The sequence below is a fragment of the Taeniopygia guttata genome, chromosome 9, assembly GCF_048771995.1.
Source record: "Taeniopygia guttata chromosome 9, bTaeGut7.mat, whole genome shotgun sequence".
Classification (NCBI taxonomy): domain Eukaryota; kingdom Metazoa; phylum Chordata; class Aves; order Passeriformes; family Estrildidae; genus Taeniopygia; species Taeniopygia guttata.
The window spans coordinates 7,311,501-7,327,133 of NC_133034.1; the positions used below are offsets into that span (position 1 = coordinate 7,311,501).

The following is a 15,633-nucleotide window of genomic DNA, read 5'->3' on the forward strand; positions in this document are numbered from 1 at the left end:
ATGAAACAATGAATAAAAAGAAAATGGACAAAGTTGAACCAAAAATTAACCCCTCAGTTTTTCCACATCCCAGGTGGACTCTGTATACCTTCATCTGAGCAATGAACAGGCTCCCCTCCCAAAAAAAAACCCAGAAGATGTTTTATTTTTTAGAGTGTTGCAATACAACAAATACATGATCTGTACAAAGGACATAACAGGGCTGGTTTAAATACAATCAGGAAAAAGGAGTCCCCATATTCACAGTCCTCAGACAACATCTTCTACCAGAACCTGAACCAACAATTTAAAGATTCACTTAAAAAACAAACTAAAAAACAACCCACCCCAAACAAGTTAAAAAATTTAAAGGTCTCCAAAGAGTCTGTGGGTGTATTGTCTTACAGCAGAGCTCATGGGGCATTCTGTGAAGGGTCACAATGGCATCTTATTGCCCTCAATGCTGATTTTCACTGCATGGGCCGATCTGCTTTTTTTCCTGATATCTGTGAATTTCCGCATCTGTTTGTCCAGTCGACTCACCCCTTTCTTAGAGGTCCCCTGGAACTTAAAAAATAAAACTAATAATTACCACTGAAAAAAAGCAGACGCCCCAGAAGTCCAAGGCAAGCGGCACATGCAAGGTTGCACCTGGGCAAGGAGCTGGGGGAGCCACTGGGCCCAGCTGATCTGTCTTTCTCTTCCCAGAACGGGAGATGCTTCCCCCAGTATCTGCAGGGCCCAGGCAGAGGCACTCACAGCCATCACAGTGCAGGGCCAATCACTGTGTAGCTGGATGCCATCTGGAAACTTTTATCTATTGGCTGGAGCTATGTCAGAACCACAGCCACCAGTGTCACCTTCTGGACTTCTTGCAGGAGAGTTAGACACAGATACACTATGACTAAGGCTGACATATCAACTTCAGGCTGCCATTTATTTTAAAGGTCAGGGATTAGTATTTAGAAAGGAAGGGATTACTGAACAAAGGCAGTGTAAGGGGTAGCAAACAGAAATGCCTAAGGTGACCATACAAGCATTGCATTTCATCTCTGTATTTGAACTGCAAATGAAAACCAGGTGGCGTAACAGTTATTCTGCACAGATTAATTCAGTGATGGTGTGCTGAAATGCCACTGAAGACAAACAGCAAGGACCTTCCAAGCCATAGCCAGTGCTTCCTAGAAGGCAATTTTCTTTAACTAGACAACAGAAAGTGATGGAAACATGACACTTTTAAGTGTGGGAGAAACAGTGATATCCAAATCATGCTACTTAGTATCTGAAAAACACATCCATTAGAAACTTGTTCCCATGGCTAAGGAAGGTACTCCTACATGCTGATTTTCAATAAGGTTTATTCATAAATCTGTTCACTATTCGTTGAAATGATACCTAAAATTTCACAGTGACGTTTAAGAAAGTATCTTTTTAAAATCAAATAAATATGAAGCTTAATATGAACCCAACAGTTATTTATGGCTTGTGCTCACCTCTTCCCGTCACTGTTAGCTTGTGGCAGCCCTGCTCACAGCATGCAGACCAGGAATTGTCAGAACAAATCCCATTGATGCATGTTCTCTCAACCCACACTACAGCAGAGGATTCTTCTCCCCCTGGTCTCATTCTGTAGCTCCCATCAACCACCCCTACTGTCTCACATCATTCTACTTCCTTGCACAAGGAGGTGTGAAAAACACCTCACTGCCCCCGTCAGAGGTCAGCCACAGACACTGGCAAGTAGTGACACCAGGTCCTGTACCAAGGGCTAAGAATTCCCATGTGTCGCTTCAGGTGAATCTGGAAAACCTAATTGTGTCAGAACAGCATTCAAAACCACAGATGGTGCAAAGCTGGTCTTAAGCACAGGTATTTTCACTGAACTCCTGTCATTTGGGTACCCTGAAGCTGTGCAGGCAGGAGCCATGGCAGAGGTTATGTGCTAGAGCCTATTTTCTCCTGTACAAGTTCCCTTGTAGGTCACAGTACAGACACAAAAGAATTCAAGGAGAGTTTTCCAGGTTAAAGTTAGGGTGTACACACTCCTGTCCTGCATGTGCAAACTGCCAACAGCTGGAGCACATGCACTGTTCACACCTCCCTCGAGGGATACCTCTCCAACTTGGGAAGGCAGTGGTATGGCTACAGGGGCATCCTGTTGCCTTCAATGCTGAACTTGATGGCCCGATGCACTTTGCTGAGTCGTTTCTGTTCAGCAAACCGTCTCTTGTGCTTTTCCAAGCGACTAATACCTCTCTTAATAGTCCCGGGCTAGAAACAACATCTCAATTAATGGACAGAAGGAGAAAGAACAGCAGACAGCACAGCAATTGTTACTTCTCTCACACACATTGTACCACATATTCCCCTTTTAAATGGAACTGTATGATTAGATGGATGAAGACATAGCAACACAAAGGCCTCCACCGAAGATGTTCATGTTTACCAAAACCTCAAAGGTTTCCCAAACTGGAATATTATTAGAATATGATACAAAAGCTGGGAGAGGTATAAAAACATCAGTGCAGTGAGACAGGTACTGAACTGCAGCTTTAGCTCAAAATGCTTTAAAGCAAGAGGCCTGTAATCAGATTCTCACCTGAGAGAGAAATTCTAGAAAAGTTAACTTAAAAACCTCTTTTTGGTCAGAGATGTTTTCCTGTGAAAACATGCAATGAGCTTAGAGCAGCCTACTTATTGGAGAATTTACTGTCCATACTCACTGCAAGAGGCCCTTAGAAGAACTACCCTCCTGTACAGTAACCATGGCGATATGGTGACAGAATCCCAGGCTCAGAGCAGTCACCAGGACACTGCCAGTGCTTACCCTGGAGGACTCCATCTCCACGTTCCACTTGGGCCTGACGACATAGTCTTTGTTGGAGGGCATTGGGACCCTCGCACGGGCACAGAACCCAGGGTCCCCAGGCCTGAGAGCCCTGTGGAGAAAATGGATGTGACTGTTATGGACAAATCTTATCCAGAAAGAAGTAAAGCCACCCAGTGTACTCTCCTCTGAAACACACTGTATAGCATTGCCTCTAAAACCTCTACAGAAATTCCACAGTGGAAGTGCCACTACAATACTTCACTTTAAAAAAAAAATTATATATCCAACCTACTTTTCTTCTCCTGTTAATACTTTTTCCAGGTCCCTACGGGGAGTCTGACCACCAGAGCTGCAAGAAAAACATAAATATTTGTAGGCATCTATACACAGAGAAAAAATTTTTAAAAGCCAATAAAGTATGTTAAAAGAGAGACCATAACTGACTACTCTTTTACTCTTTTCTTTCCTTTAGTATTTACACACCACTTGGTTTCTCTTGATGGAGTCTTAGAAGAATTTCATGCTTCTGCCTGCTGCTCCTACCTGCTCATTTTCCTTCGATGAGGCATCTGCTCCAAATCTCTCTGTTCCCTCTCTTCTCTGGTCATGCCTTTGTAGTTTGAGGTAAGGCCGAAGATGGGTCGAGACCATTCATCTATTAAAAAAATGATTAGTTAACAAAGACCAGGCCTTTGTTTCTCTCAACCACTCCAGTGATCAAGTACAGCTCTGAAAGTTTGTGGCAGGTATTCACACTTCCTTTCAACCAAATGATTTTTGAGCCCATAATATTTAATGGAAAATTAGCCTTGCAAACAAAAAGCAAGAGCTTTCATCCTCAAAGTCTCTTTGTTGCCTGCTCTTTTAGAACATCTCCAAGCTCTCAGAATACTCAGTGTCAGGACCTCCTGCACAACCCAGGAATGCTATTTTAGAAATATGCAGAAAAGATCCTAAAGAATTTAAGTTTATTATCAGTCTGCAACCATTCTGGATGGAATGCACTCCACATGGAACACAGCTGAGTAGTAAACATTCGGTCAGCTAAGTTCTCTCTGAAGTCCATGGAATAAATAGTCCTCTGCCAGCACCTTCCTGCCTTTGTATTCAAAAGATCTGGAACATGAGCCAAGAGAGAACTGCAGCAAAACAAATGCCATCCTCTGGTTTAAGACAATGAAACAGGTGCCTGCAGAAGCTAATGTAAAAGTGTTTGTTAAGAGCTCTATGAAGTTATGAAACACATCAGTGAGGTTCCTACATTGCAGAATCTACTCTACAGACAACAGCAGTGCATCAGAAACCAACGCAGAAGTTCCTTCATCATCAGTGGAATTTCAGACAAGGCACAGGCAGGCTTACGTACTGATCAGCTTCCCAGCCATGTCCTTGTTCGGTCTCGACTCCTTGGGGTGTTTGTACAGGTACATCACAGCCCGTCCAATGCCACTGTGCTTCAGGGTCTCCTGGCTCACACTAGGCAGCTGCAGAGAAAAGGAAAAGTCAGAAAACAGCAATAAATTATGTCTGAACATTAATGGTGTCACTAAACTTTGCAGAAAGACCTTTCACTTAAATCAGCTTGGAAAATTTAATGTTTTCATTGTCCTACTGGGAACTGTTTAAAGTATCAAACACCTAAATCTAGAAATCTGCCATAACATTCTTGGTTTATACACAAAATTGGGTAGCTTTCTAGAACTTTTTGCTCCAAATGCTCTCTAGTTTATATTACCCCAAAACTGTGCTACTGCCTTCAGATCATTCATTCTAAAAATAAAACCTTACATGACGAAGACACTCAATCAATCAGCTTAGCCACAGCCACTGAAAGCTTACACTGAGTGTGAGGGACCTTCCCGTGCACTGCACACTTTAACAGAACAGAAAAGAGAAGGGACCACAAGGGAAGAAAACTCAGGGATGCACAGCAAGTAACTCTTCACTTAAATTTGGACATAAACCTGAAACAGGCGGGCAGGGCCAAATTATCTAAATTCTTTTACACAAGCATTCCTGTTATGCAGGTTGCTTCCTTGTGTGTTTCACTGCACAGCACATCAGTAGAGCTGCAGTTCATTTATCACCCCACATTTCCCTAAAGCACATGACTGTAAAACTGTGGAAAAGCTCCAAATCAAATGTAGTGAGAAGTCAGGTCCAAACCTCTTGGAGGATCTTCAGAAGCTCCTCTCTTATCTTTAGTGCTGGCAGACTTCGGTCTGGAAGGGGAGAAAGCCACTCTTTGATGGCAGACATCACACCACTATCGATGAAAGTTTCTTTGAGATCCTGCCTAAAAGGTTTAAAGAGAGGCCCAAAAGTCATGTAATATAACATCTTAATATGTGATACTCTTTCAGGAAAATATCACATTTGAGTTTGTTTCATGTAAGATTAAGAAGGAAAATTATGTGAAATTTTATCTTTTTGAGTCACCTAGCTTCAGCATTTACTTGGAATAAAAAGTGTTTTACTGCATATTCAGCATAGCTGTAGTGTAACTCCATGAAATCTTACAAATCCAGACTACTACCCAAGGTTACAGTTAACTGAAAGAATGACAACTCACTTTTTAAGATGCATAACTACAGTTGGTAGCAAAGTTAATTTCTTCAGTGCTGGTTTCTTTTGTGTATTCAGCTGACGATCCTCCTGCAGAGAGTTGAAGAATCAGCACAAGTTAATCAAAGAAAGAAATCAGCAACTCCCATTCTTTGCAACACTTACAAGAAAAAGATTAGTCTATTAAACTAGAAGTGCAACTTTGGAGGGATTACACTAATTTTGTACCCTGCTCCACAGCTCACCATCAATTATGCAACAATTTCTCGGAAAAAAGGGTCATCACTTAAGTCAGTATTTCCCACAAAAGTGTCACATTAGGAGGGTGCTCCTAATTTTACTTTTTTTTCCACTTCGTAACTACAATAACTGGAGGTCCTCTATACTGTGCACAGATAACACTTCATTAGTAAAGCCTCACCTGAAAAACAGAAAAATAGCTAAGCAGAACAATGACAAGGGAGAGCATGTATTTTTACCTCTGTCATTTCAAAATTACTTCCATCCAAAGCCTGATTTGTCACTACCTGTTCAAAACTTGTCTCCCACACCAAAAACACCCAATGCAATCAACAGATTCCTGTCCAGCTCTGGTAATTCCTTTCTACTTGTCCTAATTCACTGAAGGCTCTTTCTGTGAATGTTTGTTTTATTGCAAGGGAAGAGATTCTTCTAATGCATCTCTTCCCTCTTCCTGCCCCTGTATTTCAAACTTTGCCACCTCATTTGAAATATCTGGCTGTCATCTTGTCTGAGAATGGCCTTCCTGTCAAGCCCAAGAAGTTGCAGTTGCCTTCCAGATTGCTGTCTCACTCTCATCTTTCTGAACACGGCATCCAGATCTTGTTCTCAGGAAGATTTTTTTGTTGTTGCTATTTGTAAAACTCCTCTAGTTTCTAAAGTCATGTATATCCCTTAGTTGGTTTTAACGTGTTTTGCTGTGCTGTTTATTAATTTGATTGCTACTCCAACAAAACAGAAGACACATGACAAAAGGTAAGATCCCAAAAAACCTTCCAAAGTATTCTGAGAAACACTGAACATTTCTCATTCAATCAGTTTGGAAAAGGGCTCTTCTCAGGAACAAATACCAAAGTATGACACATGCCAGTAACCCTATAATGAAATAAAGCATAGTCCCTTTCTCAGTATTTAACATACTACAAGGTAGTTTATAGACCACCTATATATCCCTTTTTATATCAGTTGATCTTAGCTGATGGAAGTTTAGCAATTTAACTAATTTTAACTTTTAAAATAAGTATTCTATCAAAATTTCAACAGAATGTTTTCATTTAGAATATCAAAATAACATTTAAATGGTTATACAGACATTAGATGCTTTCCATAGTGTACAGATTACTCCCACTGAACCCAAGCCAGAATGTTGTATCTTATTAATCACATGATTTTCCCATAGAAGGGAACTGAATTTCAGGGTGTGTTTGGAGCCTGGAAAACTTACCTCAGCAGCTTCATTCATCTTCACAATCATGGCACTGACCACATCATCTGCGTCACTGATGAAAGTTCCCCCATCACGGTTCCGCCTGCGCTTGCCGCTCATGCTCTTCTTCCGCTGCAGCATCATGTCGAAATCTGACATGAAGTCCATGCTGAAACAACCACAGTGTTAACTGATGGTCCTTAGTAGGAAATAATTTTATGTTTCTGTACTGTACCAACACTGTGTCTCATGGTCCCTGTGAGATAATTAATTATCCTCTGTATGCAAAATGCGAAACTACCAAAGGGCTCCAATGGCTCCCAGACACCCTCAGACCTTGCTGTAAAACCCAACGGACACCTGTAATATCCAGGGTCCATAATGCCCTTTCACCAAAATCCGGCATAAAGAAAGGAATATGTAACTCAATTACTTACTGCTTTCCCCTTTTGATGTTATCATCAGAGTCTGATTCATCTGCTGTCTCCTTCATGTCTCCATCACCTTTCTCTTCCTCCAAATCCTCCTGGTTAAAACCCTGATGAGTACAGATAGTGCAAATCAGCGTATGGATCAGGATTGAGCCTCTACTCAGGTACCTGACACTGACACTAAAAAAGCTTCAGGTAAGTCTTCAGAGGATCTAGAAAGATGAACAGAGTCTTTTTAATTCCCCCTGTAACTACCAACAACTGTTGTCACACCAACAATTCTCCCAAAAGATGAACCGCAAATGTTATTTAACCCAAAGAGTACCCCAGTGAGTCTGGGAGATACAAAACTGACCTGATGCAGCATGTACAGTCTCTTCAGATCTATCAAGTTAACGGGAGACATCCACCGTAACACTTACCGTAAATTCCTCCTCTTCCTCATCACCAGATTCTCCAAATATATCTGCAATCAGGTTCCTGTGAAGGTAACAGCAACATTTATGTACTTGGACTACAACAATGAGATATACCTTTCTGCAAAATCTCTAATGACTGTGTGAAGATCTCCCTTTTGTTCTGTCTCCTTCTATTAACCTTTCTCTTCATGCCACCAATGATGGTGAACAGTCATCCTCTGGTTGGGATTTATTCATTTTCCATTCACTATCACTCCCACTGTCTAAAACTGTGAAATAACTCATATTCTTTCCCACTTACTCTTGTTCATTTCCAGATTCACTGTCACTGCCAAACAGATCTTTTCCTTTTTTCTTCTCAGCATTCTCTTTTCCTTCTTCTTCTTCTTCCTCCTCACTATCGGATACAACATTTTTCTTCCTTTTGTCAGATTTCTCTGAAGCAGCATCACTATCCGATTCTTCAGCATCGGAAAGAATTCGTACCTTTTTTGCAGCTGCCAGCAGAAAGGAGCATTACTACATGTCCCAGTAACAGGTGACAACTGTTATTCTCAAATTATTCTCTGATTAGTCTTCCAACACCAGACCATTGCCATTTCCTAAAAAGCATATCCATTCTGAAGTGTTTTATTAAATCAGTAACTGAAGCTTCCATACACCAAATCCACCCACAAAAAAATTGTAATTTCAAATCTCTCATTCCCAGGATATGAAAAAAAATGCACAGGAAAAATTACTAGAGAAACAGCAACGAAGTAAATAAATAACAAACTACCATGTCAACAGATGCCAGTTAGATCCCTAGTCTTCTGTCAGACCTTCTTATTAACTCAGAAGTGTTATAAACACATTCACACAGCAAAGCAGTCAGATCAAGAGCCTCTACAAATGCAGTTCTGCTCCAAAACCAAATCTGATTTATGGTTTCTCACTTAGAGGCTTTATTCACACAAAAGCAATGATTTAACTTTCACACCACTGTCTGTCACAGCACGTTTTCACAGTATAGTTTCTTACGTGTTTTCTCACTGTCATCCTCACTATCAGAAAGGATGGCTGTTTTCCTCTTCACTGTCTTTCCTTCCTCTTTTTCATCTTCATCACTGTCTGATATTTTACGTCTCTTAGGAGTTTCGTCTTCACTGTCAGAGCCCTGAAATCCTTTCCTTACATGTTCATTATCTGAATGGTGAGAGTCGTTCTGCACCTTTTCCTTCCTGTCCTCCCCATCGCTATCTTCAGACTCTATCTGTTTGTGTCTGGACACATCCTCGCTCTCCGAGTCGCTGGCTGGCTGCTTCTGGAGCTCTTCACTCTCAGAGTCACTGGCTGGCTGCTTCTGGAGTTCCTCGCTCTCAGAGTCACTGGCTGGCTGCTTGTGTGATTCCTCATTTTCAAAATCACTGCTGTGATCCCTTGGAGGTTCTCCATTGTCAGAGTCACTCGCTCGATTATTTAAGGCCTCTTCATTTTCAGAGTCACTTAAATGCCGGTTTGCACGGTCCTCAGTATCAGAGTCACTGTCTTTCTCTCCGTGAGTTGCTTCATTTTCTGAATCACTCACATTGTGATTTGGGGGCTCCTCATTATCTGAGTCGCTTTCTTTTTGCCTTGCGTTATCTTCATTTTCAGAGTCTGTCATATGAGGCTCTCCCACTTGCCCATCATCTTCTCCATCACTGTGTTCATTCTGAAACAGAAAAATAATCTCAGACAACTAAGCAAAAACACCTTAAAAAGTAAAAAAAAGTTCTGAATTTTTGCTTGTCCTTCCTCCAATTTGATTACCCAAGGTGCTGCAAACTGAAATAATGTCTATGTAGAAATAATTAGACAATTTGCATAAAAAAACTATCAAATATTTCCCATCAAAAAAAGTATTATCAATGCAAGTATGTCCATTTTGCAGCTCCATGGTATTTTGAAAACAGTAACAGAATTCATAGAACACTTAAATAAGCATGTCTAAGGGTCCACTTGCTCAAGGGTAAAGGTTTAGTACTTTAATTTTAACAAGTTAGGCCTTCAAAGTGGTTTAATTGAAATTCCCAGTAACAAAGCAAGAAAGAGCATCTTGCATTTGTCCTTTTATTTTCCTGAAGATCTCAAACAGATGTTTCCTGTGTGAAATGTATCTTACTGAAATAGCACATGAATTACACTCCAAATGAAGCTAGTGCCTGCTCATTCTTTGTCAAGGAAACCTATTTAAGAACAATTCAAGAGCAAAAGCCTAGCAAGCCAAAAAACAAGAATAAAGTTTCAGTCAGATCTTTCAGAGTATTACTGTTAACCAGTTTTGTGTTTCAGATTCAACAACTCTCTCCCCTGTGCTGACAGCTCCCATGCTTATCCAGATACCCAAGATAACCCATGCACAAACACACCCATCTGGCAACTTCAGAACTGAAACAATCCTTTGACTTTTCTACACAGCAAAAAATACTGAGGCACATGCTCCATTTTTAACAGAACATCTTACAAGCTCCCTTGCTAAGTGTAATTACTTACAGCATCATCTTTAATCTTTCCAGCATAAAAAAATCTCAATTCCATTTACCTGAGAATATGAAATTAAATTCTTGAAAACTCATTCCATTAATTCAGCTCTCACAGATACTGTCACCATAATCATGTTTTCAGCTGAAAACAACAACACTGTACATGGAACTTCTCTTCTGCATACTCAAAGCCTCAGTCAGGCTTTCCTCAGTCATTTTGTCCCAGCTATAAACTTTTTCTACTTGCAAACTGAGTATTTATTGTGATAGGAGATGCTTTAAGACCTATATATCCTTAAGATTCCAAATCTATTTTTCTGCAATTTAATTTCCTTGGAAACAGATTTTCTATCTATTTTTATTTTCTATAGGTGTTCTACTCCCATATTCAGAACGATAAAAAAAGTAGGTGTAACTATTTTACACCTAAAACAAAGAATACTACTCATCTTTAAAATGCATGATGCAGGAAGAATTTTCAATAAAATTAATTTCAATTGCTTTTAGGAACTACTTCCTCCACAATTATTCTGAGTGGCAAAGAGCATTCCTTTTTAAGACTTTGGACTTTATATACTTATCCCTTTGGCTAGCAATGGATAAAGATCTTCTAAATCACTGCAGAATGACTAACAAAGTTACTGAACAATGAAAAAAACCCCAGGACTATGAAAATTGAGAACATGCACTTCTCACTACTTCACTATTTCCATGTTATTTAATGCTAACTACAAACAGCTGCTATGACAATCTAAGTAGTTTTCTCTCTGCTGCTTGTTCCTGTCTCTACAGGAATGCATATTTTGAATCTTTTGTGTCGAGTAATTCTCATTTCTCCTCACAGAAAGGAAACATGCTTTCATTAAAACCTGAATCTGGAATTTTAAAGAAGTATTAGTATTAGGAAGTGACAGAATTGGGGATGTACCCAACAGCTCTCAGCTTGTTAATATTTTATTCCCTTACCAAAAAATCACTTTGATTGCCCTTCTCCTGCCTAGTATGTCCCACATAAACCAATCACAGGTGTATGTGACAGATCTTCCCTGACTATATTACTTTAACTAAAGAAAACTGCAGCTGGAAACAGAACAGAGAGCAGATTCTACAGCAGTTACAGGTAAGGTCATTGAGAAACACTGAAATCAAAGTGGAATCTACAGTAACAAAAAATATTTAATCCTTGTTTTCCTACCATTTTATTTTGTGTGGGTTTGTCTGTCTTCTCTCAATGACAGATGGTGAATGCTGAATAGTACTGATAATCATGTCAGCAGTAACAAAGGATTTTGCTAAACAAACCCAAGGAAATTAATAAAAATAGTCCTCTTTAAGATATTAGGACCACCACCTTCCCAGCTTCCAGTTTAGGAATTCTTTGGTGAACAAATAAACAAAATTAAGAACCAACAAGAATCAGTAATGATTCTTCATATTTCTAAGGTCAGAAATGTGGCTGCAGGTTATATATGCACCTGTTGAGAATTAATCACTAAATTGCAAAGAACTTCTTATGCAAAACCTTGGTGAGAAGACACTATAATTACAGAGCATTATTACTGAAGATTACTACAATATACTGAATCTTTAATCTGTTACTGCAAACTGACCATCACTCCTGAAAATGCAGCTGTTTGGGGAGGGAGAGCAGACAGGGCTGTCAGACTCACAGTGGTGACAGCAGCTCAGGTGCTGCAGTGTGAGCCCCTGGAGAAGCAGCAGCCCAGGTAGCTCAGGTGTCCCTGCACACTCTGGGCATGCAGGCAGCACCTCCTGGGGCGCTGTGCACAGCTGAGCAGGGCAGTGCCCCCGTGTCTGAGCGCAGCGCTGCCCCACAGCCCCGCAGCACAGAGCCCAGACCCCGCTCAGGGCACGGGGCAGGGCCTGCCCACAGCCCGCAGCACCAGAGCTTCTGCACACAATGCAAAACTAATGAATCTGCATGTGCCGGAATATAATTGATAGAAAAAGTGACCAACTTCCCAGTAAAATGACAAAACACTACTGGGTATGCTTGATAGTCGTCGCTTTTCCTTTTTTATTTGCTCATCTTTACAAAACTGTTTTCAAAGAAATGAAGTATGTAATTTTTGAGTTTTCTAGTTTTCATTTTCCAAAGGACTGATTGAAAGATCAGACATCCTCAAAACTGAGTAGGTCTCAGGTAATTGCTAATTGCATTTTTCTCTAATTCCTTTGCTTTCTTTTCTTCCTCCTCTTTATCTATAAATATTTTAATTAAGATGTCCTTAATTTTTGTTTAATGAGAGTTCTATAACATGAGACTTTAGTACAGTATAAATTAAGGAATATATCAAAATCAAATTTACAGTGTTACACTTCTACATAAAAATTACAGGTACCAAATAGTTTATTGGATCAACATACAGCCACTTCTAAGTGCTACTTCTTCCATCATTTAGTAACTTCAACAAAATTGAACCCATCCACTACAATTTCATGAAAGGTGAGTGTTAAAATAAGACCTACACAACTATCATGGGCAGATCAGCAAGTTCCTCCTTTTTTTCCAGTGTGTCACATATTTGTGCTTGTTAACAGTCACAGACTAACCACAACTTAATTAATGAAACAGCAGCAACGTGGTGGAAGTGTAAGAACTAAGTTATTACAGATTTCTGTATGAGCCTGACTTGGACAAACACTGTAAACATGATTTCAGATTCATTACTGTACCAAAACTAATTCTAATTGTCTAAAGCAGAATCAGTAAGGACATCAAGGAGAACATTTATAGATAAAGTGGGATTGGGGGAAGGAAAGCCAGAAAAGAATTGTGGAAAAGAAAAACCCACATACCTGAGACCTACATAAGTAATTCCTCAGGATTCCCCTTTTCTTTAAAGTTAAAAACCTGAAAGAAAAGTTTGAAATTTTAAAACTTTGGTTCTTTACATCTGAGTTCTAAATTAGAGACAAAATAGTAATTAAATAGACTTAACTGATTAGGCTGTCTCAAAGGTTTTATTACCTTTGAGTGTCATTTCTCCCACATACTCCTAAAGATGAAGAAAATAAGAGGATGAGAGAATATTTAGAGTAAATAATATGACAAATGACAGAAAGCTACACCTTTCAGAGATGGCTGCTCCACATTATTGCCTTTTGAGTGCAAAGTGAGCTCAATGGAGGGAAAGAAAAATTAAGACTTCACAGGACAACAAAATATTTGAATTTTGATTTGAGCTGAATCAAATAAAGCATTGCAGCTTGACAGTTCTCATTTAGTACTGGTCAGAAGGTGCCTTAGCTTGGCTCCTTTATTTTAACTGAATTTCTGATGTATTTTACCTATAGAGGAATATTCAACTGCCATCACAGAAGAAAGTCTCTAAAATAATGCAGCACATGAAGAGGAGCAGTAAACAATGGTAACTGGTACTTTCTGCTCACCTAAATCTGGAGAAGACATGCTGCAGATATAAACAACAGTCAATTTCCTTGGCCCAGTAAGTAAAAATCTCAGAGAAGTATACAAAAGTAAGAATCAATAATCAAGCATAAACCAATGGCACAGAAGAAAAAGATTAATATTATTGTAGCAGCAGCATGACTGCTACATCACACTTTTCTTTCATTAAAACAGAAGTACTAAATTCCTCCAGATAGCTGTTTTTCCCAGCCTGAGAAATGTGTTTCCTGCCACACTGTAATTGTCACAATGGGGGGAGATGCTGCCTCACACCAAATCAATTTCTTCCCTTAGAAATATCAACACCTACCAAAAAAAGTAAATTCCAAATGTGCTTTACAATTAAGTTCAAACATGGGAAGAACTTTCATTTTATAAAAATACAATCTTCATCTACTTTCTAACTCTGAGGGAAGTATCAATTCAATAAAGGCAGGGGGGAAAAAAGAAAAAAAAACCTAAAAAAAAAGGATTGCAAGTTCTGCCACAGTGGAATCAAGCCTTCTCTCAAGCCTTTTTTGCATTTTAAGCTATTCTAAAACATGTAACACTGGAAACCTAGTCAGAGTAAATCCTGATCTTCACATAAAATGAAGCAGAATACACACAACACTATAAAATGGCATCGATTACAGTTTTTGAAAGTATCAAAAAGTTCTCTGTAACTGTGCTGCCAGGCCAAAATTATTCCAGCTACGACCTGATGTAGCTCTATTGTGAGTCACAATTCTTAAACATTAAATCTCAACTTTCCAAACTCTCCTAGAAGTCTAAAGGGAGCCTTCTCTTTTTCCAGAATCTCTTCTCAGCTCAGTCAATCCACAAATGAAGTGACTGCCCCAGAAACAACCCTGGACCAAAGCCTTTCATGCTGAACACTTCTCCAAGTGAGAACCACTTCAGAGGAAAAACAGGTCCCATTTAGGAACCTTAACCTGCTCCATTGTGAATGACAAGGTGAAAACCAGCACAAAGCAGACTAAGGAGTCAGTGCCCCCATCTGACATACAAGCTGGGAGAGCATTTATTGTCTGTCAGGAAAACCTCCACCTCCAAAGCCTGTGGTTTTACTGTGCAGAATTTCAAGCACAAATTCCTCATAACCCAAACATTTTCTCTCTGTGAAATCGCGGCTAATCGAGTACAACTAATTAAAGTTCAGAACAGTGTGTCCTACCATAACAAGACAAAAACCAAACAAACCCTAGCCAACTTGTCAAGAGACTATCCAACGCTTTTTTATGGAAATAAAGTTTTGCCCGATGGAACCCTTAAGCGGAACTGAATAAACACGTATGTCCCGGTTATGACAGAATGCCACTTTAAACAACAACAAAAAAGAATTCAGAGAAGTGTAAACTTTATCTAGATAAAGCTCCCTTAGTACCTCTGAATGATGTCCTACACTTCCATTCTCCGATCCAGAATGTTGTTCGTTTCCTTCATCTTCCGCATCAGATCCTGAGTCTCGCTCGTCTTGCACTGGAGTAGCTCCTCCATCATCTATTCCGAGATTTAAAAAAGAAAGTAAAACTCAGCGTTTGAAGGAACCGCCGGGGAACCGGGCGGGCTCCGGCTCTAACGGGGCAGGGAAGCGGGGCTGTCCGAACGAACCCGCCCCGGACAGCCCCGTGGGGCACGAAACCTCCCGCACCGAGCGGGCAGCGACGCTGCGCTGCCCAGACAGCGGCTATGGGAGCGACTAACGCCGCGCTGCCTCAGGCCGGGACCCGGCGCTGCGCCCCCCGACCCCGCGCGCCCTCCCCGCAGGCCCAGCGCCCCGCGCCGCTACCGGACTGCTCCCCGCCGTAGTAGTGGCCGTCCATGCCCGCCCGCGCTGGCGGCGGCGCTGCCCCGGGCGCTCCCTCGGCGCGACCCCGGCCCGGCCCCGCCGCTCGCACAGGAACAAGATGGCGCCTCCCCGCCCAGCGGCACCCCGCCCGCGCGTGCGGGTCTCGCGAGACTGCGGGGCAGCGGCCGCCAGGGGGCGATGGCCGCTCCCGCCGGCCCCGCCCTGCGGGCTCG

At 40.9% G+C, this 15,633-nt stretch overlaps 1 protein-coding gene across 9 annotated transcripts; it reads right to left on the minus strand.

Moving 5' to 3' along the window:
- Window positions 1-116: 116 nt before the first annotated feature.
- Window positions 117-15,569, minus strand: IWS1 (interacts with SUPT6H, CTD assembly factor 1). 9 transcript variants are annotated; one of them, XM_072933402.1, is made up of 16 exons: window positions 15,401-15,526; window positions 14,996-15,111; window positions 13,168-13,195; window positions 12,996-13,050; window positions 8,692-9,364; window positions 7,973-8,168; window positions 7,675-7,732; window positions 7,259-7,359; window positions 6,840-6,990; window positions 5,382-5,464; window positions 4,976-5,105; window positions 4,176-4,293; window positions 3,353-3,464; window positions 3,102-3,158; window positions 2,807-2,918; window positions 117-546 (listed from the first exon to the last, which is right to left on the minus strand). In XM_072933402.1, the coding sequence occupies exons 5-16, from the start codon at window positions 9,314-9,316 to the stop codon at window positions 415-417; spliced, it is 1,875 nt and encodes a 624-aa protein (XP_072789503.1). In that variant the 5' UTR covers window positions 9,317-9,364; window positions 12,996-13,050; window positions 13,168-13,195; window positions 14,996-15,111; window positions 15,401-15,526; the 3' UTR covers window positions 117-414. The 9 variants fall into 9 exon arrangements, with proteins under 9 accessions (XP_072789503.1, XP_072789502.1, XP_072789500.1 ...); XM_072933401.1 differs by having other exon boundaries at window positions 13,139-13,195; window positions 15,401-15,489; XM_072933399.1 differs by lacking the exons at window positions 12,996-13,050; window positions 13,168-13,195 and adding an exon at window positions 2,093-2,250 and having other exon boundaries at window positions 15,395-15,569.
- Between the last annotated feature and the right edge of the window lie 64 nt (window positions 15,570-15,633).